Genomic DNA, 27615 nt, shown 5'->3' on the forward strand with positions numbered 1-27615 from the left:
GTAAAACAGAGATCCAATTTCAATGCATACAATCCTTGGTAAAACCAAGATGTGCATTAGGTCTGCAGCACAATGTACATTGTGATTGAAATACAGTTGTATTCAACTGATAAGCTTCATTTATTTATTTATTGATTTACACTAATTGCTTTATAGGCGGCACAGCCTCACAGCAAGAAGGTCCTGGCTTCGATTCCACATGTTCTCCATGTGTCTGCGTGGGTTTCCTCCGGGAGCATACAGTCAGATTAATTGAAGACACTGAATTGCCCTATAGGTGAATGGGTGTGTGTGTGTGTATGTGTGTCTGCCCTGCGATGAACTGGCGCCCCGTCCAGGGTGTTACTGTGTGCCTTGCGCCCATTGAAAAGCTGGGATAGGCTATAGCACTACTGCAATTCCTTACTGCACGGACTTCCCGCCAAAACCCTCCGTCCCCTGCAAACTATACAAAATGCAGCTGCTCGGGTCCTGACATTTACCCGAAAGTTTGACCACATCACCCCTGTTTTGGAAGAACTACATTGGCTGCCAATTTCCATGCGCATTAAATATAAAATTAATGCTCCCGCCTATCTTACTAAACTCCTCACACATCACACACCATCACGCAAACTAAGGTCGTCAGACACGAATCAACTATCTGTTCCTAGATTTAGGATGTCCACTATGGGCGGCAGATCCTTCAGCGTTGCCGCCCCAACACTCTGGAACTCTCTGCCCTCGACTCTTCGCTCTATTTCTTCTCTTTCTGCTTTCAAGGTGTCTCTAAAAACCCATCTCTTCTCACAACATTTTCATTCTACTTCTTGAACTTATATCTCTAACCTATCCTTACTCACTGTCGGTTTGTTTTTGTTTTGTTTTTGTTTTTGTTTTGTTTTGCCTTGTCTTGTTTTGCGTGTTGTCGTTTGTTTTCACTTTTTATTACTGTACAGCGACCTTGAGCTTGGTGAAAGGCGCTATATAAGTTGAACTTATTATTATAGCAACCCCCCTGTGACCCTGATTGGATAAGCGGTTAAGAAAGTGAGTGAGCAATTGCTTCATGGTCAGGGTTGCTGTAAATCTGGGGCAACCCAAAAACAATAGGCGCAAGAACAAAAAACACCCTGGGAAGGGCACCAATCCCTTGCAGGGCAACACACTTACTCATTCATGCACTTTTAACATACTCACTCTCCCACTTACACTCTTATACTCACACACTTCTGGACACCAAGACTAAACCTAGCACCGCGACTATAAGGCTGAAGTAAGTTGAGAAAGAACAGGGTTAAAATAAGCGGGTTCTGGCAGAACTGTGCCCTATGCTTTAATGCTGGTGGTGCACTTAAGGTGGAGAATGTACACCGATCAACCATAACATTAAAACCACCTCCTTGTTTCTACACTCACTGTCCATTTTATCAGCTCCACTTATCATATAGAAGCACTTTGTAGTTCTACAATTACTGAATGTAGTCCATCTGTTTCTCTGCATGCTTTGTTAGCCCACTTTCACGCTGTTCTTCAATGATCAGGACCCCCACAGGACCACCACAGAGCAGGTATTATTTGGGTGGTGGATCATTCTCAGCACTGCAGTGACACTGACATGGTGGTGGTGTGTTAGTGTGTGTTGTGCTGGTATGAGTGAAGAAGACACACCTCACTGTCACTGCTGGACTGAGAATAGTCCACCAACCAAAAACACCCAGCCAACAGCGCCCCGTGGGCAGCGTCCTGTGACCACAGATGAAGGTCTAGAAGATGACCAACTCAAACAGCAGCAATAGATGAGCGATCGTCTCTGACTTTACGTCTACAAGGTGGACCAACTACATAGGAGTGGACAGTGAGTGGACACGGTATTTAAAAACTCCAGCAGTGCTGCTGTGTCTGATCCACTCATACCAGCACAACACACACTAACACACCACCACCATGTCAGTGTCACTGCAGTGCTGAGAATGATCCACCACCCAAATAATACCTGCTCTGTGGTGGTCCTGACCATTAAAGAACAGGGTAAAAAGAGGTTAAAAAAGTATGTAGTAAAACAGATGGACTACAGTCAGTAATTGTAGAACTATGAAGTGCTTTTATATGGTAAGTGGAGCTGATAAAATGGACAGTGAGTGTAGAAACAAGGAGGTGGTTTCAGTGTTATGGCTGAGTGATAGAAATTCTCAGATACACAGTGCATGTCTGTTCTTGTATATGCCACAGCTGGAGGTGACATACAGTTAATAACAGAGAGTTGAATGTACATGAAATAGCTTGTCAGTTTACATATTAATAGCAGAAAAGTCTTTAAAACACCTTATTCATATATATATATATAGTCAAGGTTTTAAGTCAAAGCAAAACAATATAAAAACCTATTTCTACATACATTCTACATTAGGCATAACATTAAAACCACCTCCTTGTTTCTACACTCACTGTCCATTTTATCAGCTCCACTTACCATATAGAAGCACTTTGTATTCTACAATTACTGACTGTAGTCCATCTGTTTCTCTGCATATCTTTTTTAGCCTGCTTTCACCCTGTTCTTCAATGGTCAGGACCCCCACAGGACCCCTACAGAGCAGGTATTATTTAGGTGGTGGATGATCCTCAGCACTGCAGTGACAATGACATGATGGTGGTGTGTTAGTGTTTGTTGTGCTGGTGTGAGTGGATCAGAGATCGTGTCCACTCACTGTCCACTCTATTAGACACTCCTACCTAGTTGGTCCACCTTGTAGATGTAAAGTCAGAGACGATCGCTCATCTATTGCTGCTGTTTGAGTTGGTCATCTTCTAGACCCTCATCAGTGCTCACAGGACGCTGCCCATGGGGCGCTGTTGGCTGGATGTTTTTGGTTGGTGGACTATTCTCAGTCCAGCAGTGACAGTGAGGTGTTTAAAAACTCCATCAGCATTTCTGTGTCTTATCCACTCATACCAGCACAACACACACTAACACACCACCACCATGTCAGTGTCACTGCAGTGCTGAGAATGATCCACCACCCAAATAATACCAGCTCTGTGGTGGTCCTGTCCATTGAAGAACAGCATGAAAGGGGGCTAACAAAGCATGCAGAGAAACAGATGGACTACAGTCAGTAATTGTAGAACTACAAAGTGCTTCTATATGGTTGGTGGAGCTGGCAAGAAGGTGGTTTAAAGGTTATGGCTGATCAGTGTATATGCACATGGAGGCAATACATTTACATGTACTTGATGGTGTGCAGACAGACAGATCTGAAGGCTACTTACCACCACTGGCATACTCCATAACAAGGTAAAGCGTCTTCTCTGTTTCAATCACTTCAAAGAGTTGAACTGTAAAGGCAAAAACACAGAATTCAGAGAAATATTCATGTATTTATTTGTGTACTTTGATTTATTTGAATGAAAAGGCATTAAATAGAGTCAAACACACATTTTTATCAGGAAAAAAACACATACTCCTGTATTAAATATAACCAGTGGTGTACAAGTACAAGTATCTTTGACAGAAGTAAAAGCCACCTTTTAGAAAATTGCTTGAGTAAAAGTCTTAAAGTATCTGATATTAAATGTACTTAAGTATTAAAAGTAGAAGTAAATGCTGTTAATAAAAACGGAAGCGGTCAGAATTTTGAAAAATATGACTATTGTTCTTTTAATCCTGTAAACCACCTTAACAATGGAGCCGACCCCACACCTACAGAAAAAGGAGGACTTCACAATAAAAGGATTTACAGAACAAAATACATTTTCTTCCTTCATCCGAACATGATTTGGCTCAAATCATGCCGATTATAATCGGCTGTTGACATCACTTGTTTGAAATCATGTAATATTTAGTTTTTTTTACGTCATTACTAGCCCTGTTCCAACTTTTTTGGAACGGGTTATAGGCCTAAAATGCATGTATATGCATGTATATGTATGTTAAGAGTTGAAATGAAGTTAACCAGACAAAACATGACATATATTGGGTTCATATAGGATGGAATAAGAGTCAATGGACATGTCTTCATGAGTTTTGCACTAAATTAATTCTAAGAAATTTTAGTGAAATGTAATATCTGGGGTTCGAATGTAATGGAAAATGGTAGCTAGATATCTAAACGATCTAAAAATGTTTTCTAACTATCAGTAATCACAAGTTAGGAACTCAACTTTCGATGCATGTATTTGTTTAAAACTTCAATATTAGCTGGTGCTTAGCCTTTAACTAACATTAGTGTGTTTGGTAAGTTTGGATGGGGAGTTTTGTTTTGAAATGACGATATTTCCTCTGACACATTTTCACTCCGATCGCGTTAATGTGCGCAAATTCGCCAAACCTGCTTGCAATCTGTGACACATCTTTCACCATTTAGCTACACAATTTCTTCTTGTTATTTTATAGTTAAAAGTAACAAATTTACATATGGCAAATTTCCAAAAGTACACATTTTCTTTAAAAAATGTAGTGGAGTAAAAGTAAAAGTTGCTGAAAATGTTTATACTCAAATAAAGTACAGATACTCCAAAAAATACTCAAGTACTGAAACGAAGTATTATTATGAAGTTGGGACATTTTCGAAAATGCAAGTGTAATTTACTGTCCAGTTTTCACTGTCCAGTTTAATTGAGTATTAAAGAAGGATTCATCAAAGACTCTTTGCAAGTCTTTGCGAGCAATAATGGGTTGTGGCTCATGACTATGAGCCAAACTTACGGAGAGAATTGTAAATCAGCTTAAAAAGAACATATATCAATGCAAGATTGCAAACAACTTAAGTCTTTCACCATCTAACGTACATAATATTGTGAAAAGATAGACAATCCAGAGAAATCTCCGTGTTCCAAACAAGGCTAGAAACCATTGTTGAATGAGCATGACAGTTTATGTGTAGCCCCAGGCATGCTGTCAGTATGTCAGACTAGAATAACACCTGGTGATCAAGTACTTTGACATACTTTTTAATACAGAGGAAAGCAATTTGGGACAAAGCCAAAGCAATTGGGAGTGATTAATATTACCCTCATTGTTCTGTGTGTAAAACAGGTATAAATTGTTGACGATCACATGTTTACACATGCACACACCACAACTAATCCCACACTTTGGGGAAACAGTTTACATACTGAATTGCTCATAAACATACTAGTGAAATTATATTAAATATGCTATATATCATAAAAACAGTTTAGAGTAACTTAAAAGTAACAGTGAAACAGTGACATTGACAGTAAAAGCAAACGTGTTCAAAGCACGGGACTCACCAATGTTTGGGTGGTTGAGGCTCTTCATAATCCGTACCTCTCGAAAGAGCTGAAGGAAAAACACAGTGGAAATAAAACTTTATAACATCATTCTAGAACATAATACCATTTTAGTTATTTTACACAAGGGTATCAATAAAGTCTTATCCTATCTTAAAACAAACCAGATAATTGCAATTAGAAAAGTGTACATGGAAACTGCAAATCAACTATAGTTTTATACTGATATTGGGTTGCAAACATCCCATAATTTACACCCCCAGAGGCCCCAGCTCTGGGACCCCCTGATTTTGGGTCCCAGAGACCCCAGCTAAAGTACATGATTAAAGGTGATACGGTACAGCTGACTGTCCTTTACACACACACACACACACACACCAGAGATGTTCACAAGTCACAAAATACGAGTCCGAGTCAATATAATAAACACAAAACATATATTGGAAATGTAGAGAGGAAATAAACAAATAATATATAAGTTCAGATAAAAAACAACAGATTAGTGACTGTATTTTGCCGTTTACTTAGTGCCTTTACTTTCCTAGTCATTGTGCAAATGATTAATGAATGAAATTTTTGTAACAAGTAGGTACCAGTTAAAAGCTTAAACCGACACACACGTTTTGTTTTCATTGCAAAACAAAAGCGCGTGAAAAATCACGGCACAGCGGCCAAAATCCAACCAGCCAGCAGAGGTCGTAATCGCACTAGTCTGAGAGAGAGTCCACCTCCGGCTTAGTCCCGCCCCTTATCTGAACAACAGGCCAATCGTTGTTCATGTGGCCGCTCAGCCTTAGCCAGCAAGGCAGAGCCGAGATTCGATACGATGTATTCGAGATCTCAGCTCTGGTGAACAGCGTGTTATACCATCAGCGCCAATTCTGTCGGAGCGTTCCATTCACCCCAGTTGTTCCTGTGAAGTGCACTATGTAGGGTTTTCCAGGGAGGGTTGTTTACAAGTCATTTTGTTGTTTATGAGTCATGAGTCGAGTCCGAGTCGTTTGAAACGAGTCCGAGTCGAGTCTGAAGTCGCAGTGTGTGCGACTTACGTGCGACTCGGAATCTCCGACACACACACATTTACAACATCTCCATCTCTCTCGCTCCAGGTAATTTGGTTAATTAATGTTGAACCTAATGTATTTTTATTTTACCCACAAAACACAGGGGTCCCTGGGACCCCTAAAAACAAGGTAGTCAACAGAACACATGGGTCAACAAACATGGCTCATGTCGTTGTGCCATTGTCTATCAGTGCAAATAATTTAGGTCTTTTACCATCTAATGTGCATAATATTGTGAAAAGATTTAAGTAATCTGGAAACAAGGCTGGAACCCTCTGTTAAATGTGCCTGACGTTTAAGCTCTCAGACAGCATTGCATGAGACATCAAATTCTAAATGTGTTCATATATGCAAAATACAAATAAGTACAATCACATTTTGTTTTAAAAAATTCTAGCCGCTCAGGTGGCGCAGCGGTAAAAAATTGTGTCTCTCCACATGCAACGCTAGGAGGCGCCAAACTCGTCAATGTGCGGGTGGCAAAGATGCATCCGGCTGCTGCTCATGTTTGGGAGGGGATACGGGTTAGCTTCGATCTCCTCGGTCAGGGCAGGGTTTGGCGTAGACGGAGAGGAAGCACGATGCAAATTGAACAATTGGATGCGCTAAAGGGGGAGAAAAAGGGGGGGGGGGGGAATACAAAATTCTGACATCATTCTAAAGGTTCACATAAACCAGGGCAACCGGTGGTCCAACAGACACAACAGTTCCAAAATAATCATGGGTATCCACATTTTTGGGGATTGGTCCTAATGTTTTAGCTCATCTGCGTATATACAGGAAACGACACTAAAAATGAACTTGCTATAGGTTCTTATTACAGTTGTGGGAGTCTAAAGAAACAGGACAGAGGTGCATACAATGCTGTCTCTCTAGCCAGATGTGTCAGGACAAAAGTAACACAGAGAAAATAAGAATTGAAACATAAAACATGAACGAACTGAGTGGAATGTGCTTCTAAAGGCCAGCTGGCACTGTTAGTTCTGATTTATTTCCAAAAACGCAAGACACCCGGGGAGTATAACAACGAGAATGAGAAAGGAAAGCAAGCAAGCGATTCGAAAAAGTACAAAATATGAAAAAAGAGACAGTGAGAAACCATGCGCTTCCTTCCTTAGACAGCATCCACCTCGCCGTGTCCTGTCCTGTGTATGTTTTTGTACTATCAATGATTATTTTCACACCACAGACAAGAACACTGATAAAGAACGTCATGCTGCAAAAACGATAAGTTTCAATCTGCACAATCTTTAGGCCTAGTGAAGATAAACTAATAGTATGTCCACCTAAATATACAGTGTATCACAAAAGTGAGTACACCCCTCACATTTCTGCAGATATTTAAGTATATCTTTTCATGGGACAACACTGACAAAATGACACTTTGACACAATGAAAAGTAGTCTGTGTGCAGCTTATATAACAGTGTAAATTTATTCTTCCCTCAAAATAACTCAATATACAGCCATTAATGTCTAAACCACCGGCAACAAAAGTGAGTACACCCCTAAGAGACTACACCCCTAAATGTCCAAATTGAGCACTGCTTGTCATTTTCCCTCCAAAATGTCATGTGACTCGTTAGTGTTACTAGGTCTCAGGTGTGCATAGGGAGCAGGTGTGTTCAATTTAGTAGTACAGCTCTCTCACACTCTCATACTGGTCACTGAAAGTTCCAACATGGCACCTCATGGCAAAGAACTCTCTGAGGATCTTAAAAGACGAATTGTTGCGCTACATGAAGATGGCCAAGGCTACAAGAAGATTGCCAACACCCTGAAACTGAGCTGCAGCACAGTGGCCAAGATCATCCAGCGTTTTAAAAGAGCAGGGTCCACTCAGAACAGACCTCGCGTTGGTCGTCCAAAGAAGCTGAGTGCACGTGCTCAGCGTCACATCCAACTGCTGTCTTTGAAAGATAGGCGCAGGAGTGCTGTCAGCATTGCTGCAGAGATTGAAAAGGTGGGGGGTCAGCCTGTCAGTGCACAGACCATACGCCGCACACTACATCAAATTGGTCTGCATGGCTGTCACCCCAGAAGGAAGCCTCTTCTGAAGTCTCTACACAAGAAAGCCAACAAACAGTTTGCTGAAGACATGTCAACAAAGGACATGGATTACTGGAACCATGTCCTATGGTCTGATGAGACCAAGATTAATTTGTTTGGTTCAGATGGTCTCAAGCATGTGTGGCGGCAATCAGGTGAGGAGTACAAAGATAAGTGTGTCATGCCTACAGTCAAGCATGGTGGTGGGAATGCCATGGTCTGGGGCTGCATGAGTGCAGCAGGTGTTTGGGAGTTACATTTCATTGAGGGACACATGAACTCCAATATGTACTGTGAAATACTGAAGCTGAGCATGATCCCCTCCCTCCGGAAACTGGGTCGCAGTGCAGTGTTCCAGCATGATAATGACCCCAAACACACCTCTAAGACGACCACTGCTTTATTGAAGAGGCTGAGGGTAAAGGTGATGGACTGGCCAAGCATGTCTCCAGACCTAAACCCAATAGAACATCTTTGGGGCATCCTCAAGCGGAAGGTGGAGGAGCGCAAAGTCTCGAATATCCGCCAGCTCCGTGATGTCGTCATGGAGGAGTGGAAAAGCATTCCAGTGGCAACCTGTGAAGCTCTGGTAAACTCCATGCCCAGGAGAGTTAAGGCAGTTCTGGGAAATAATGGTGGCCACACAAAATATTGACACTTCAGGAACTTTCACTAAGGGGTGTACTCACTTTTGTTGCCGGTGGTTTAGACATTAATGGCTGTATATTGAGTTATTTTGAGGGAAGAATAAATTTACACTGTTATATAAGCTGCACACAGACTACTTTTCATTGTGTCAAAGTGTCATTTTGTCAGTGTTGTCCCATGAAAAGATATACTTAAATATCTGCAGAAATGTGAGGGGTGTACTCACTTTTGTGATACACTGTAGACTTACAAAGCCTTATACTCCATTATTGTCTTTATGAAACTATAAAAAAAGAGGTGGAAACTCCAGCTGTGGGATTAAGGTAAACTTATGTCTGCAGTCATGGCCAGGTTAAGGGTTTAGTAAAATCCCAGAGGAACATCCATTAAAAAACTTGACATTGTTGTATAGATCAGTAGTGTTTTAAAGCTGTGTCTTTATGTGAAAGATATGGTTTTTCCACTTGTAGGACCTTCCTGCTGTGAGGTGACAGTGCTACCCACCGAGCTGCCTGAAAAGCACTCGTCATAGACTAGATCAGCCTTTCTCAACCGGGGTGCCGTCTGGCTTCGTCAGGGGTGCCGTCAAAACTATTCTGACGTTACTAATAGGGATACATCAATACCATTTTTTCCCAACCGAATACGAGTACAAGTACATGTATTTTTGTACTTGCCGATACCGATACCTATTTAGAATACCGTTTTTTTTTTTAAACAAAAACAGACGTGAGAAGTGACGAGAAGTTTAATGATACCACGTCCAAAAATGCACGTCAACAAGTAGCGAGTGATCAAAGTGTTTGTGCGCTGATGTGATGAAATCAAGGAGGAAAAATAAATGAATCTGAGTGGATTTGGCAACACGAATAGCATGGATTGTTCTGTAGTTAGTTGGAGGTTAATAAATATTTTTGCAATGTTGGTGTTTTGTTGTTATGTTTTGTAGAGAACGATCAGGTCAGAAATACTGTAAAACGTGTGTGTGTGCCGGTGTATTCTGATATAAACTATATTATCCCCCTGTCCCACCTGTTTACACTCCTCTCCTGCGTTTCCCATCACACCGTATCCTGCGTTCTCATTGGCTGTTCGACATGTCACTCATTCCCAGTCGCACATCTCAGATCAGATATCTGACGCAGCAACGTGCACTAGGCACACGGTATCGGATGTTTAGTATCGGAGCCTCGTTTGCGAGTACGAGTACAAGTTAATGAGCGCGGTATCGGGCAAATACCCGATACCAGTATCGGTACTCATGCATCTCTAGTTACTGATATTATGAAATAAGTTTAAAATACAAAAAAGTCAACTTATCATGAAAATGTAGACCATTAGCCGCCTCAAACATCAAAATTTGTCTCACACGCCCCTTTCCCCGTGCTACAACGTCAACACGGGTTGCGTGCGTTGCCTATAGTGATGAGTCGTTCGCGAACGATCCGATTCTATTGAACGGCTCTTTAAAATGGACAAAAGGAACCGAGTCGCGCCTCTGAGAGCCGTTATAATACATATTTACACTTCTGTGCAGTTCTTATCGGCTGTAATTCAACCATTCCGCTTCCATCAGTAGAGGGAATTAATCAGTCATAATAAGAGCTGTTAATTGTCGAAATTCAAATCACTTTTAGTATCGCGGAGAGAGCAAGCGACACACACACACACATGCAGAGAGAGAGAGCTCATTACCTCATTAATGTAAATATTATAATTTTTATTGTTATTATTTTGCACTGTTTTTATTAATATTTTATTCTATTTTATATTTTTGCACATGTAACTGTTTTGTATATATTTGTTCTTTTTTATTGTTATTTTTATTATCTCTCTGTAACTGAGCTTTGGCAATACGAATGTCCTTATTTGTCATGCCAGTAAAGCTTCTTTTGAGTTCAAGTCTGAGGGCCGTAACCGAGCTACAGAGAAACCATGCAGACAATGAGCGGTGCTAGTGGTATAATGACAAATAATTGAGAAATAAGAGGATTGTTCTGAAACCTAATGTAATGCAACCACAGTATGACTCTTCCCTGTAGTGTTTTTGTGTGTTAGCAGTCTGAGGGAGGCAGAGTGTACGTTTTTTTAATACATTTTAGACTGGGGTGACTTGAGATTTTGAATACTTTTAAAGGGTGCCGTGACTGAAAAAAGGTTGAGAAACACTGGACTAGATACAGTAAGTGACTGCATATACTCTAAAACTTTCTGGTCTAGAAGGTCAGTAAAAAAGGGAAACCCTCTTTAATGAGATCATTTATTATCTAAATTACGGTGGTAACTTGACGTCCACTAAACTCGAAATACTTGAAACTCGACACCCTTCGTGGAGAAATCTGTACCCTCACACTCAGTTTTCCTTAAATTCAACATGTTCAGCCTTAAAACTATTATTTATTTAATTTAAAATTAACAATGAACAGCCGCTTTGTTCAGCGTTTGGCTTGTGCGATGAGGCTAGTGTTCTGAGAAATCACCTTTTCCAAGTTTAAAACCCCTATCGAAAAAAAATAAAATAAATAAAGCTTAACGTGGATTAATGTATGACACAGAAACACTAAACTTAATTATTACTGCTCATAAGTTCTCTCTAACAACTAAATAGCTCTGCAGTGCTGAAGGGAAAAATGCTGCATCCAAGCTATTGGCTTAATGTTTTGTATTTTTACAAAATCAATCAAAATGAGAGAGATAATTAGTTTTACTTTAAACTTTACATTCAAAGCAAAAAAAATTTTAATGCAGTGATACACTAAAAATGAACAGAAATCTGTGTAGCAGCTTAACTTGAATATAAGAAAAAAAGTTACTTAAAAGCATTACAGTAAAACCTGAATACCAAAATAAAATGGAAAGGCTCTTTTGTTATGAAGGAAAGCCAGTTTTTAAAGTGCTTGTATTGTGACAATGGTTTGATGGACGTTTGTACACGAACTGAGTGTGTTTTGACCCTTTAGGCCTTCCATAGAACATGAAATAGCGTGCTTGACTCAACTGTCGGCTATTCGGTACCGTAACAGAAGAAGTTAATAAAGTGTTCTGCTCCCGACAATATGTGAATATACTGTGCATTTATTTCTTTATTAAGAAACCCCCTCGTGAAACTCTCACACTGCAGACGTTACACTTCACTGCTGGACTTGTTTTACTTTTCAATTTAAAGTATTTCCACACAGCGGACATGCTGACGTAACACAAAAGATCGGGATTAAGATCGGGTTTAGTAAAGCCGATTCCGATCAATTAAAAAATGCCTTGATCGGATCGGGACATCCCTAATTAATATAATACAATAGTACAATAAAACCTGCACTTTACCTTTACTTTCATATTGTTTCTCTACGCTTCTTAATCGTGAAGATGCATCTTGGAATACCGTATTCGCCCCCCCCCAAGTCAGTTTTAAACTCGTCTTGGGGAATTATTGGTGATAAAAATTTTCACAAAAATTTTGATTTTAAAGCTGCTTTTCTAAACATAGAGTGTAGCTCCATATTATAATAAAGCAATAAGCCACGAGAGGCCGTGCATTACTGTGATTTTAGCACGGGGAATGACGTTTTTTCTAAAACTTCTTTCCCCGTGCTAAAATCATAGCAGTAACGCACGACCTCGAGTGGCTTATTGCTTTTATAAAACGGCGGTCAACATAAAATATAATAAATACAACAATGTTTAATTCATAAATGTATTTATATGTAAATGCAAGGTAGTTCGATTAATAGTGTTGCTAGGCAACATGAGGGCGAACATAACATTAACTTTTTCTTTTCAGTGGCGTATTAATATGGAATGATGTGAGGTGGTCATAGGTGTGCGTTTATCGGGGATTTTACAACGGCTTCGAACGCGGCTCAGCCAATCAGATTTTAGGACCGGAACTATCCGTTTTATAATAATCTGTCTATTGACATTTTTCGGATCCCAAAATAGCAAAATAAAAACCCCTTTTTGTTTTTATTCAAAACTAAATGACCTCAGCACATGTCTACATTCCTCTTCCTTATGCAGACACATCAACCTGATAAAACCGGTATCAGAGATCGTCTGTTCCTTATTTACATTACAGACAGATAATGTATTGTAATCAATTGACCACTGTGCTCACTTTGAAAGAATTTGGTGTAGGGCTGGGCGGTCCTCGTACGGTATGGATTTTTCATATAGCGCCATACCGTAGCATAGTTAATACAAGAGCTGTAGGCTTTAATAGGCAGCAAATCATATAATGTTGTTCATCGCTAAAAGTGCTATGGAGCGCTTGAGTTAGAGTCAGCTCATGAGTTAGATACAGCGTTAGCATGACAGTGTGACAGAGGCTTCTTCAAAAAGTAAACAAAAACAGATGGAGGATGAAGAGAGGGAGACCAAAGATGCACCAGAAGAACCTGCCAAAGAAATGAGCCGCGTCGGCAGTTTAGAACCGACTAAAACACTAGCAAAGCTTATAGTATTCAAAACCTCCACTATATACCAGAGATGGGGACTAATGCCATTAGTGCATTGCACGTAATGCCAAGTTCACACTACACGACTTTCTGATTTGCCGGGTCGCTGTACAGTTCACACTACACGACTGGATCTCTTGCACTCGGGAGTCTTTCAGTCAGTGTGTATATACAGTGTGTATAGTGAGTGTGAGTTATCACACACCGGTGGACCGAGTAGCTGGTGTTGTCATTTTCTGAATTTCAATGTGGTTGGGTGATTCGCTGTGGGCGTGTCATGTTCCGATGTTCCTGTGGGGCGTGGGCATGGCCACCTGAGTTTCCCATTGTTACAGGGGGCAGTGTAGGCATATGTCCCTGTGTGAACAAGTGTGTGGATTGTTGTACCACCTGCTCCACTAATGCACTAATGCCTGCAACAACCGAGAAAGGAAAAAAAGAAAACCAGAACAAGCTGGGGACAGCAATGCACGTGTGGCAACCCACCCCACTGACTGGTACAGGCTGTGCCCAGAACGAGTTCAAACAGGGGGGGCCCACTCTAAAAAAAGAACCGTCATGCTGCCTCTGGGGCAGCTCGGTTTTCCAGTAGGGTTTCTTAGTGACGACTGGAACAAACCTGGCATCACTGCATCAAAGGAAAACAGGTTGCTGAGCACATTTGTGATGAAGAAACTGTGATAAACACTTCCATCTAAAGCAAATTAACACTCAACAAGGCACAGGTGACTGTCAGTTAAGAGGAATTGACACCTCAATCATCTGCACCTCAATGCACCATCTGCTTGTCACATGTGGCAGGGCCAAAGGACATGATTCTGTAACCGAACACCGCCATTAATTCCCGCAACAGGTGGGCTGGTACAAGAAGTTGTCACTTTTGGGCCCTTGAGCAAAACCTTTAACACTCAATTGCTTAGACAATATACCCTGACCAGCCATAACATTAAAACCACCTCCTTGTTTCTACACTCACTGCCTATTTTATCAGCTCCACTTACCATATAAAAGCACTTTGTAGTTCTACAATTACTGACTGTAGTCCGTCTGTTTCTCTGCATGCTTTTTTTTAGCTGGCTTTCACCCTGTTCTTCAATAGTCAGGACCTCAACAGGACCAAGACAGAATAGGTATTATTTAGGTGCTGGGTCATTCTCAGCACTGCAGTGCATGGAAGTGGTATGTTAGTGTGTGTTGTGCTGGTATGAGTTCTTAAATACCGTGTCCACTCACTGTCCACTCTATTAGACCCCCAACCTAGTTGATCCACCTTGTAGATGTAAAGTCAGAGTCGATCGCTCATCTATTGCTGCTGTTTGAGTTGGTCATAGACCTTCATCAGTGGTCACAGGACGCTGCCCACGGGGCGCTGTTGGCTGGATATATTTTGGTTGGTGGACTATTCTCAGTCCAGCAGGGACAGTGAGGTGTTTAAAAACTCAATCAGCGCTGCTGTGTCTGATCCACTCATATCCACCACCACCATGTCAGTGTCACTACAGTGCTGAGGATGATCCACCACCTAAATAATACACTACTCTGTAGTGGTCCTGTGGGGGTCCTGACCACTGAAGAACAGCATGAAAGGGGGCTAACAAAGCATGCAGAGAAACAGATGGACTACAGTCAGTAATTGTAGAACTACAAAGTGCTTCTATATGGTAAGTGGAGCTGATAAAATGGACAATGTGTGTAGAAACATGTTGTTATGGCTGGTTTGCCAAATGCCGAAAATATAAATGCCGAAATGAAGAATCGACACTGAGATAGCTCTTAGCCCTGTAATTAGGTACACCTGCAAACCAAACATCTGGGGCTTGTTAAGGCCTACAAGGTACACATTTGAATTTTGGGTAGTAAAGATACATGCATATCTGTAATTTATTTACACTCAATAACAATAAAAAATTAGGGTACCACCCCAGTGGCAAAACAGCTACAATTCAGTCCTATTTTTGTTGCAGCAAATTAAACTCCTGGTTCACATAAAATCAAGCCTTTAGGGTGAAAGCATTTAAAGTACATACCGTACATATTCATACAAGACATCTGTATAAATGAGCGCACACACACAAACACCGGGCCAAAAATTGGCCAAACCCAAAATTGGCCAAACCCAAAATTAAACTGATCTTTAAAAAGGCATTTTGGAAAATTGTGAACACCCAGATAGCAGAGATGGGGACTCGAGTCGCTCAGACTTGACTCTGACTCGTTTCAAATGACTTGGACTCGACTCATGACTCGCTAGCGTCAGCATTTGTTAACATTAGTTACGTGTGACAATTATATATATATACATATATATAGAATTATTATTATTATAAATATTCTGCTCTCTAATAACGCTCCGGCCGTCTTAACCCACAACACATGAAATGGGTAAATGTTACAGCCAGCTTCCGGCGTAGTGATGAAGCGTCACTCCCTACTCCCTACACAGTTTGAAGTTCACTTCATTTTCGTTACCTTTGGATTGGAATCTCCAGGAACAACTGAGGTGAATGGAACACTCCTACAGAATTGGCGCAAAAATAACCGCTAAAAAATTGGTTAAAATAACCGCTTTCTGAACCAATCAGACCTTCTGATTGTAATTTTTAGTAAGAAATGCTGTTATTTGCATCTATTCAGTTTGCGTCACACAGATGATGTGTGAATGAAATGCTTGATTGGCTTTCTAACGAGTTCATGTTTTACTTCACAACCTGGAAAAGTTTGGAGGTTTTTAATTATAAGCACATTTACAAAATAACAAATTCTATTCCTAATGGGACACACGGTTATACATTTAACAGCTTCTGGAAGAACATAAGCTAAGGTAAGCAGTGGTTATGATTTTTTTTTTTGCTGTGTTTTGGATTTTGGCCGCTGTGCCGTGATTTGCAATGAAAACAAAACGTATCCGTTTAAGCTTTTACTGGAACCTTCTTGTTACGGAAATTACATTCATTTGCACAATGACTAGGAAAGTAAAGGCACTAAGTAACACAGCAAAATACACCGGTCGGCATCTAGCGGGCATAATTGGCAGTGCCTGCAGGGAGGGATGCCGGACTATGTGGGCGGGGTCTTCAAAACGCCGTGTAAGGACCCTGATTGGCGGATAGAGGCGCCTGTGCAGAGCGCATGGGTGGAAGAGGGTTCCGTTAAGGGCTGCGCGTAGGTCGGAGGAGGCGTGAGCAGCAATATACCCTCCTCGACTGCAAAAAATCGGGGATCCACAGCGGCAGAAGACGAATTGACTACACTAAATTGGGGGAAAATGGGAGAAAAACGCATAAAATATAATAAAAATGAATAAATAAATAAAAGGAATTTTGGTTTGACCTATTTTTTGCCGAGGAGTGAACACACACACACACAAATGCACACACTACTGTAAGTGACACGCTAAATTACATAATGACACTAAAAGAATAAACACCATCATCTGAGCAGTATAACAGAGCAGCATTACACGTGCTCAAGCAATTCTACTCATGTGATGCAATTAAAAGAAAGATGATGATATTGCACTAACGTTTATACACCGATCAGGCATAACATTAAAACCACCTCCTTGTTTCTTCACTCACTGTCCATTTTATCAGCTCCACTTACCATATAGAAGCACTTTGTAGTTCTACAATTACTGACTTTAGTCCATCTATTTCATATGCCTTTTAAGCCTGCTTTCACCCTGGTCTTTAATAGTCAGGTATTATTTAGGTGGTGGATCATTCTCAGCACTGCAGTGACAATGAAATAGTGGTGGTGACGATGAAAAACTCCATGGGCATTCTGATGGAAACCTGTTTACCCGCCAAGGTTAAGGATTGAAGTCGAGACTGCAGTGCCAACTATGCTGCTCCTGCCGGATGTGACGGGTCTGGAGTAATTGCACCAAGGATGACAAGAACTCACTACAGACTTTATTGAAGACTAGACCGAATAACAAGTTTATTATTATTTATTTATTTATTTATTTACTGCCAGTTATAACTTTTAGTTCATTTAATTCTGTGTTTGTATGATTTGTGTAAATCCTATTTATTTAAAGTATCCTCCAGACCACCCAAGAAGGATGGGCCCTTGAGAGTCTGGTTCCTCTCAAGGTTTCTTCCTGTAATTTTAAGGGAGTTTTTCCTTGCCACAGTCGCCCTCGGCTTGCTCAACAGGGGTTTTTGTATCTGTTGGTCCTGGATTTTGTAAAGTTGCTTTGAGACAATGTCTATTGTAAAAAGCGCTATATAAATAAAGTTGACTTGACTTGGTGGTGTGTTAGTGTGTGTTGTGCTGGTATGAGTGGATCAGACACAGCAGCGCTGCTGTAGTTTTTAAACACCGTGTCCACTCACTGTCCACTCCTACCTAGTTGGTCCACCTTGTAGATGTAAAGTCAGAGACGGTCGCTCATCTATTGCTGCTGTTTGAGTTGGTCGTCTTGTAGACCTTCATCAGTGCTCACAGGACGCTGCCCGTGGGGCGCTGTTGGCTGGATATTTTTGGTTGGTGGACTATTCTCAGTCCAGCAGTGACAGTAAGTTGTTTAATCCACTCATACCAGCACAACACACACTAACACACCACCACCATGTCAGTGTCACTGCAGTGCTGAGAATGATCCACCACCCAAATAATACCTGCTCTGTGGTGGTCCTGACCATTGAAGAACAGCATGAAAGGGGGCTAACAAAGCATGCAGAGAAACAGATGGACTACAGTTAGTAATTGTAGAACTACAAAGTGCTTCTATATGGTAAGTGGAGCTGATAAAATGGACATTGTGTGTAGAAACAAGGCAGTGGTTTTAATATTATGGCTGATCAGTGTATTTGTACACTCGAGGCTTCCCCAATCTCATGACCTTATACGACACAACACAAACTACACGCTCCTCTAATAAACACACATTTACTCTGACAGGTGCTAATAGGATTGCTTAACCACGTTGTGCACCTGAGCTTGAAAAGGAATAAGCCTGTAAGTCTACAGCTTTCTATCTGTCCTTGTACAGCCTCTCATCCGGTCTCTTAATTCACCACCTACAGACAGGATTTTCTGCTTCATTCCCCAGACGTTGGTCTCATGTACCTATCACTATGGTCACTCTAGAATAGATTAAGGACACCCTGTCTTGAACTGTACTGCTTCTCCGATTCATTTTCCCTCTATCATTAGGCTATGTTACAATGGGGCAGGGAAGGGCAGGGTATTCCTTTTTTTTAATGCATTTTCTCCCCTTTTTCTCCCTTTTAGCGCGTCCAATTGCCCAATGCTTCCTCTCCACCAATGCCGATCCCCTGATTGCTCTGATTGAGGAGAACGAAGCTAACCCACGCCCCATCCGACACGTGGACAGCAGCCGCATGCATAGCGCTGTCGCCTCACAGCCAGAAGGTCCTGGGTTCGATCCCCGGGTGGGGGGGTCTGGGTCCTTTCTGTGTGGAGTTTGCATGTTTACATTAACATTTCTGATCTCTGTGCAGGCGGCATCAATCAGCCAGCGGAGGTCGTGATTGCATTAGTTATGAGAGAGAGCCTATCCGGCTTTTTTGAATATCCCACTCCTATCCGAACAACAGGCCAATCGTTGTTCATGTGGCCGCTCAACCCAACCGGCAGGCAGAGCTAACACTCGATACGATGTATTTGAGACCCCAGCTCTGGTGTTCAGCGTGTGTTTTTACCGCTGCGCCACCTGAGCGGCAAGACAGGATATTCCTTGAATGATAACTTTCCCATCCGGCTCTCGGCAAGAAAGAACTCGTCATGATCTCTTAATTTTTTTGGTGATTCTCTTTACCCTTCATCCTTCTGCTAGCATTAACGATTTACACAATATTTAATACGCGGCAGGGTGCCAATCCATTACAGTGCTTTAGCCCCCCAAATATAGCCAACAGTGTAAGCAGACTCCCAGCCGGCCAACTGATATACGAACCTGGAGGCCCTAACGTGAATTGGTGTCCTGTCTGAGGTGTGTTACTGCAACATGTCCAGTGATTCTGGGTAAAACTGACCCACCATGACCCTGACCAGATCAAAGCAGCACTAAAACATGAAAATGAAATAAAAATCACCACATCATATTACAACACACACTTCATGTGTTCATGTGTGAACCAGTCACTTTCTTAGAAGCTTTCTTTCTCAGCATATTATCCATGTCATGGCCCCTTGGGGGGTCCCTACCCCCTCTAGGTTCAGCTGTCCCTATTGTTTGCCTGTCTGGAATGTAGCTCCTCACTGCAGAAACTTTAATGAAAGATACCACTGATCTCCCAACCCCCACAGTCCTTCGCCCTTGCTGATTCTTAAAGCGTCCCCCTTTTATTTATGCAGCAATTCAACGATGGGGCCGATGTAACGCTCTCGTCTTATAAGGCATATAAGTCTTATACATAACCACCTCCTTGTTTCTACACTCACTGTCCATTTTATCAGCTCCACCTACCATATAGAAGCACTTTGTAGTTCTACAATTACTGACTGTAGTCCATCTGTTTCTCTGCATGCTTTTTTATCCTGATTTTACTCTGTTCTTCAATGGTCAGGACCCCCACAGGACCACAACAGAGCAGGTATTATTTAGGTGGTGGATCATTCTCAGAACTGCATTCACACTGACATGGTGGTGGTGTGTTAGTGTGTGTTGTGCTGGTATGAGTGGATCAGACACAGCAGCGCTGCTGGAGTTTTTAAACACCTCAATGTCAATGCTGGACTGAGAACAGTCCACCAACCAAAAATATATCCAGCCGACAGCGCCCCGTGAGCAGCGTCCTGTGACCACTGATGAAGGTCTAGAAGATGACCAACTCAAACAGCATCAATAGATGAGCGATCGTCTCTGACTTTACATCTACAAGGTGGACCGATTAGGTAGGAGTGTCTAACAGAGTGGACAGTGAGTGGACACGGTATTTAAAGACTCCAGCAGCGCTGCTGTGTCTGATCCACTCATACCAGCACAACACACACTAACACACCACCACCATGTCAGTGTCACTGCAGTGCTGAGAATGATCCACCATCTAAATAATACCTGCTCTGTGATGGTCCTGACCATTAAAGAACAGAACTACAGTCAGTAATTGTAGAACTACAAAGTGCTCCTATATGGTAAGTGGAGCTGATAAAATAGACAGTGAGTGTAGAAACAAGGAGGTGGTTTTAATGTTATGGCTGATTGGTGTATTTTTCTACATTGCAGCGATACCCATGGTTTAATTTAGAGGAACAGTACAAGCATAAATCTTTAAAAGAAGGAGCTTACCAAGGTACTTAGCCTGATTGACGTTGTTTGCTTTAGCGCACAGAGCTGGCTGTCGATTGTGCTTCATGCTTTACAATAAGTCATTAACTAAAAGCTCTCAGCGAGAGTGAATGTTCACAAGGCTGTCATAAGAGCCGGAGACCAAAGAGAAGGCGCTGTGTCACGTTTAATACTCAAAACCGGTCACAGTAAAAAACACACACTAAAAGGCCACTTGTTCATGGTAGCCATGCAGCTACTTTTAAAATGTGTACATTCCCTTCTGTTTGGTCTCTTAATACCTTCAACAACAACAGCACTCTCACTTTTATTCGACCTCTCACTGGACTGGATTGTGTGTCTGTGTATGTGAATGGGAAAGAGGGCACATGACTGACTGATTGAGAGAGAGATAGATAAAGTGGAGAGAGAGAGAGAGAGAGAGAGAGAGAGAGAGAGAGAGAGAGAGAGAGAGAGAGAGAGAGAGAGAGAGATTCTACTGTGCACATATTGGGTCTGTTCGAAAACCTAGTGAGCTCTCTACATAAACAGCCTTTTATGTCATCCTAATTCTTAGATGCCTTAAAATGCTGCCTTATGAGATGCCTTATTTCAAAGCTATAAATTGCCTGAATAACGAGGGAGCATCCAATGCTTCCTTACCAGTGAAGGCATTCCCAGCATTCAGTGAGGCACAACTTTTCTCCCAAACAAAGTTCTTTTCAAATGTAAATAAATTCTCATTGATAAGGTACACAAGTGTCATTTATTTGCAAAGTCGGGCCTGTCAGTGACGGAAGGAGGTGTTAGCTGGCATGCTAGCGGGTGGTGTCGCCATAGCCCATTGGTTTGAAAGGCCTGAGGCTAACTGTGTTAGAATAGGAGGCGGAAACTGCGGTGACGTAATCGCGGTAATCGCTGTCTAAGTAGTGTGTCTTATACAACCCCAAATCAGAAAAAGTTGGGACAGTATGAAAAATGCAATGCAAATAAAATATAAACGCAGTGTTCCTTACATTCACTTTGACTTTTATTTGATTGCAGACAGTTTTAAACTCAAAATATTTCATGTTTTATGTGCTCAACTTCATTTCATTTATTAATAAACATCCATTCCTGCATTTCAGGCCTGCAACACATTCGGAAAAAAGTTGGGACGGGGGCAATTTAGGGCTAGTAATGAGGTAAAAAAAACTAAATAATTATGTGATTCCAAACAGGTAATTGTAATCATGTTTTGGTACAAAAGCAGCATCCAGAAGCGGCGTCGACTTCTCTGGGCTCAAAGGCACATACAAAAATAAGGTATCAGACAGTTTTAAGTATAATAAGTATAATATGTTTAAGTCTAAACTGAAAACATATTTATTTTCTCAGGCTTTTGATTAATATAGACAAAGGCGCAGGGCTTGGGGGTTCTTGGTCATAGAAACTTGTGGTGATCAGGGATGTTGGGTTGCTGTCGTTCTGCCTCTCTTGTCCAATCACTCTGGTTTGGGTAGGAGAGGTGGGCGCTGATGTCCTGTGAAAGCCTTCATGACCTTGTTACCTGCTCGCTCTCCCTTTTAGTTATGCTGTAATAATTAGGGCTGCCGGAGTCTAAAACTCTCTGTAAAACTGTTTGTCAACTAGCATTGTACATTATTAACTACATTCTCTGTTGTTTTACCCCGAGGGCATTCTGATGGAAACCTGTTTACCCGCCGAGGTTAAGGATTAAAGTCGAGACTGCCGGGACAACGATGCTGCTCCTGTCAGATGTGACGGGTCTGGAGTAATTGCAACGACAAGAAATCACTACAGACTTTATTGAAGACTAGAGCGGATAACAACTCTATTATTATTTAATTGTTTATTTATCTATTTATTACCACTGTATGACTTTTAGATCATTCAATTCTGTGTTTGTATGATTTGTGTAAATCGTGTATTTCTTTAAAGTATCCTCCAGACCACCCAAGAAGGATGGGCCCTGTTGAGTCTGGTTCCTCTCAAGGTTTCTTCCTGTAATTTTCAGGGAGTTTTTCCTTGCCACAGTCGCCCTCGGCTTGCTCAACAGGGGTTTTTGTATCTGTTGGTCCTGGATTTTGTAAAGTTGCTTTGAGACAATGTATATTGTAAAAAGCGCTATATAAATAAAGTTGACTTGACTTGACTTGACAGTTTCTGTGCCACCCCTGTGTGAGCAATGGTCTCAGTCTGGCCACCCCTATGAAAATTGTCTGGCTCTGCCACTGTCCACAGTTGAAAAAGAAATGAAATAGCTGATAAGAGAGGAAGGACTAATGCAGTGGTGTATTCAGCTTGTATTTCTTGCCAGAAACCAGAAAAGAGGTTTGCAGGTACCGGCATCCAATTTAGCTGTTTTTGGCAGTTTTTCTGACATTTGTATTATTCATATCGATATCGGAATTATATCGTATCGACCGAAATTAGGAGTTATATCGTGATATAAATTTTCATATAAAAAGCCCTACCGTCAATCAAGCCGAATACTGAACAAAGCGCCTGTTCGTTATTAATTTGAAATTAAATAAAAAAAAAAAAATTTTTTAAAACAAACTGAACACGTTGAGTTTAAGGGTACAGATTTCTCAGCGAAGGGCGCTGAGTTTCAACGATTTTGAGTTTAGGGGACGTTGAGTTACAAGGTACCACTGTAATGGTATTTACAAAAAGTCATTTATGAACCATTAACCGCGAATAACAGTAAGGCTGCATTCACATGATACACAGCAAAAATGCTTTTGAGCTGGCTGTGCCATTGGTTCCTATGGAGTACTGCGGCGGCATTTATGCAGCGGCACGAACCGCGAAGATTTGCCACGTTGTGGCATGGTTTTTACTACTTAGTAATGTGCTCAAAAATAGATCTGACTCAACTTATACCCAGCTTGCCACTGCCAACGAGACGACTTGTTTATATGATGGGGTATAAAACAAAGCACAGACATGGCAGAGAGAAACTGACTTTCACTGTTTTACAAACCCAAAATGTGGAGACTGGTTTTGCATTTTACATAGCAATCCCACATTTACTAATCACGGATTTGCTCGTTGTGGCTTTGTAGGATAAGAACATGTTGCCAGAGCTTTCTTATTTTAAACTAAAATACATTTCATAGCCACTCAGGTGTCGCAGCGGAAAAACGCACTAGCACAACAGAGCTGGGATTTCGGACACATCATTTCGAATCTCAGCTCCGCCATCCGGCTGGGCTGGGCGGCATAATGAACGACAATTGGCTGTTCGTTACACAGGGTGGGAAAGCCGGACCAGGGTTCCTCATAACCGATGCAGCTACGACCTCTGCTGGCTGAGTCAAGGGACAATGCATTGACCAGGGTGTGGCTCTCCGTACACACTCGCCTCGTGCAGGTTCGGAGGGGGCGTGTGTCAGGTGCGGCGCTCCTCAGTCAGCAGTGGAGGGTAGTATCGGTACAGAGGAAGCATAATACATTAAGGGAAATTGGATACGACTAGATTAGGGAGAAAATTTGGGGAGGGGGGGGGTATTGTAAATTACCGCAAATACTGTCAGTTAGTGTTGGATATTGTTTTCAAGCTTGGGATTCAGTGGCACAGACAGCAGTGGTTCTGCTGTGTCATGTGAAAAGCTTAAACACTTAAACGCTCCAGTAAGTGGCAACATGCTCCCGATTTCACAAGGAAAGAAGCTCAAAACGCTCATCATGTGAATGCAGCCTAAATGCCATGGCAGAGAAAACGACAACAATTAGGGATGTCCCGATCCGATCTCAAAGATCAGATTCGGGGCCGATCAAGGCATTTTTTAACTGATCCGTATCGGCTTCACTAAGGCCGATCCTAAGCCGATCCTTCGTTTTACGTCAGCATGTCCGCTGTGTGGAAATACTTTAAACTGGAAAGTGAAACAAGTCCAACAGTAAAGTGGAATGTCTGCAATGCGAGCGTTTCACGAGGCGGTAGGAGCAGAGCTGCGTTCATTACTGTAGAATTTTACTATTTATACGGTGTGTGAGTCGAGGATCACTCCGGTTTACAAAACAATAACTTTTAATCTGAGTATAAAAACTTCAGGACCATAACATACAGCTTTTACGAGTTTACGTGTTACAAGACTGAACGACATCTCAGTATCAAGCTCTCTGATTGGCTTAGTTATGTAACCGAGCGTCGTAGTGATGCACTTGCTTAATAAAGAAATAAAATACACGGTATATTCACAAATTGTCGGGAGCAAAACACTTTATTAACTTCTTCTGTTACGGTACCGAATAGCGGAAAGCTAGTCATCGCGTTAGCCAAGCTATTTTAGTTTTTTTATTTTACTGTTTTTAAATTAATTTTTATACTTATTTTATAATAATTTTATTGTGCATATAAACTATTAAAATCTTGTATAATATCATGAATTAATGTCAAACGATTTTTTATATACAAAATTAATGTCCCTTACCTTCTACAAACCTTGTTTTAAAAAAAATCCTTTTATATTTATTTTACATTAAAATATAATAAAGATCAGTAAATCCATAATAAGTGTGATCATTTGTATAAAAAAAAAAATAAATAAAAAAAAAATAAAATAAAAAAAAACGTGTGATTTTGATCAAAATGCTACATACAGTGGGGTCAAAAAGTATTTAGTCAGCCACTGATTGTGCAGGTTCTCCTACTTAGAAAGATGAGAGAGGTCTGTAATTCATCATAGGTACACTTCAACTATGAGAGACAAAATGAGAAAAAAAAATCCAGGAAATCACATTGTAGCATTTTTAAAGAATTTATTTGTAAATTATGGTGGAAAATAAGTATTTGGTCAATAACAAACAAGCAAGATTTCAAAGTAGACCTGAAATATATGTTTCCTACTAGAGATGGGACGATCGGGGTTTTTGGCACCGATTGCGATCTCCGATCTCCTTTCAGGGACATCTGCCGATAGCCGATTGCGATCGGGGGGGCGGGGGGTTAGCAGTAAATAAAATAAATAAACTTAAAAAGAGCCTCACAGTGAAGATAAACCGGAGCAGCGCGCGTGTGTGTGTGTGTGTGTGTGTGTGCGCCTTTAGAAGAGACGCTTTGTTCACTGTATCGCTATAAGTGATTCATTGATTCACGAGTCATTTTTCGCGAAGCGTAAGTTTCTCTTCTCAGTTATCTCTCCGTGTTTACTGTTATTAATTAAATGTCGTGGTTTTAAATAAACACCAGCTACTACAGAACATTTTGTGTGACTCTCTTACATTAAAAAGCTTAATTAAACTGCTCTTACCACAGATCTGTAACCGACTGTCAGACTCGTTCCATCTAAGGAGCTAAAAGTTCAGCAGATGATCCTGAACTAACGAATTTGGTAATGAATAAACTTTTGCCTCGGATTGGCTCTGTAACGTTTTCTGTTCTCATCTACATCACAAGTAAGAACCGCTTACGATTTACCAAAGTGAACCAGGAGTTTATATAACGTGCTGATAGAATCGACTCAGATGTGACCGGGTTGAATTATCTTTTTAAAGTAAATATTTCAATCAGCAAAATTACATCGTATGTATGATGCACAACGTTAATGATGTTATTTTAGGTCATGAAGAGCTTTCACTGTGGTTTCTGTACGATGGTTGATGAATGGTGATGTGATGGTTGGCGCTTCGTAGCTCAAAGTCTGGATCAATCCACTGAGCTGTTAACTTAACGTGGTCTTTATATATCACACGATCGGATCGGCTACTTTTAGGAAATATCGCCGATCGCCGATAGCATATTTTGATTAAAAATCGGCCGATACCGATTCATAGCCGATCGATCGTCCCATCTCTATTTCCTACCATGGTAAATCGTTGTTAATAATTATTCTGAGGAATCATTAACATTATCATATGATCAGTCTCTTCATATATATGAATATTAATAATAATAATAATAATAATAATAATAATAATATCATTAAAGGTGAACCGTGCAACTTTATGTTATTCAGGAAGTTTGTATCACCAAGTAGCCCTTCGCATTATTCAGTAGCCCTGAAGTAGCTCTCGGTCTCGAAAAGGTTGGTGAGTATCGGTTTGAGACTCGGTATCGGATCGGGATCAAAATTAAAGAAAAATTAAAAAAAAACGTGATAGGAACATCCCTAACAACAGTAAACAAACCTGAGTATGTTACATGTAAAGACAACCATGCTTACTGTCTGTGGAATTTGCCCTACATCACATTTCATGGCATGTGTGAACAGGTCCACCCTGGTAAATTACAGCTGAAGGCTACTACTTTAAATGACACAAAGCCGGAATATTAGCAGTGAGCCTCTACAGTGCCGTTATTGTAAAAGTAATGTAAAACAGTGTGTCAGAGTACGTCAGACACACAACTCAAAAAGAGAAGTTGCTAGTTGCACGCAGCATGGAGCACCAGCCCAGAAGGTGTTATCTGGTCTGCCAAGACAGATACTGCTGATGAGACATGTGGTGTTGCTACAGCACAAAAAACTACACCCAAATGCAGAACATTTAGCAGCTCCACCCTAAACCAGAACAGAATCAGAATCTACCAGCCACTCAGTAATTTAGCTAAAACAGTATTACCAATATTTCATGAATGTTGTATTCAATCATTAGATGTGGCATTTGGGTTCTTGGCTAATTGGCTCATGTATATATACAGTGTATCACAAAAGTGAGTACACCCCTCACATTTCTGCAGATATTTAAGTATATCTTTTCATGGGACAACACTGACAAAATGACACTTTGACACAATGAAAAGTAGTCTGTGTGCAGCTTATATAACAGTGTAAATTTATTCTTCCCTCAAAATAACTCAATATACAGCCATTAATGTCTAAACCACCGGCAACAAAAGTGAGTACACCCCTAAGAGACTACACCCCTAAATGTCCAAATTGAGCACTGCTTGTCATTTTCCCTCCAAAATGTCATGTGAT

The 27615-nt window shown here is 41.0% G+C and overlaps 1 protein-coding gene across 1 annotated transcript in view; it reads right to left on the reverse strand.

The window, feature by feature from the left end:
• The window catches only part of mark4b (MAP/microtubule affinity-regulating kinase 4b), a 95515-nt gene that overhangs the window by 35884 nt on the left and 32016 nt on the right, over positions 1-27615 (reverse strand). The window contains exons 4-5 of the mRNA XM_063016225.1: positions 5236-5284; positions 3253-3318 (exon numbers count right to left, since the gene is read on the reverse strand). Coding sequence (XP_062872295.1) covers positions 3253-3318; positions 5236-5284 — 115 coding nt within the window. The remainder of the gene's footprint in view (positions 1-3252; positions 3319-5235; positions 5285-27615) is intronic.

The sequence above is a fragment of the Trichomycterus rosablanca genome, chromosome 20, assembly GCF_030014385.1.
Source record: "Trichomycterus rosablanca isolate fTriRos1 chromosome 20, fTriRos1.hap1, whole genome shotgun sequence".
In the NCBI taxonomy this organism is placed as follows: Eukaryota; Metazoa; Chordata; class Actinopteri; order Siluriformes; family Trichomycteridae; genus Trichomycterus; species Trichomycterus rosablanca.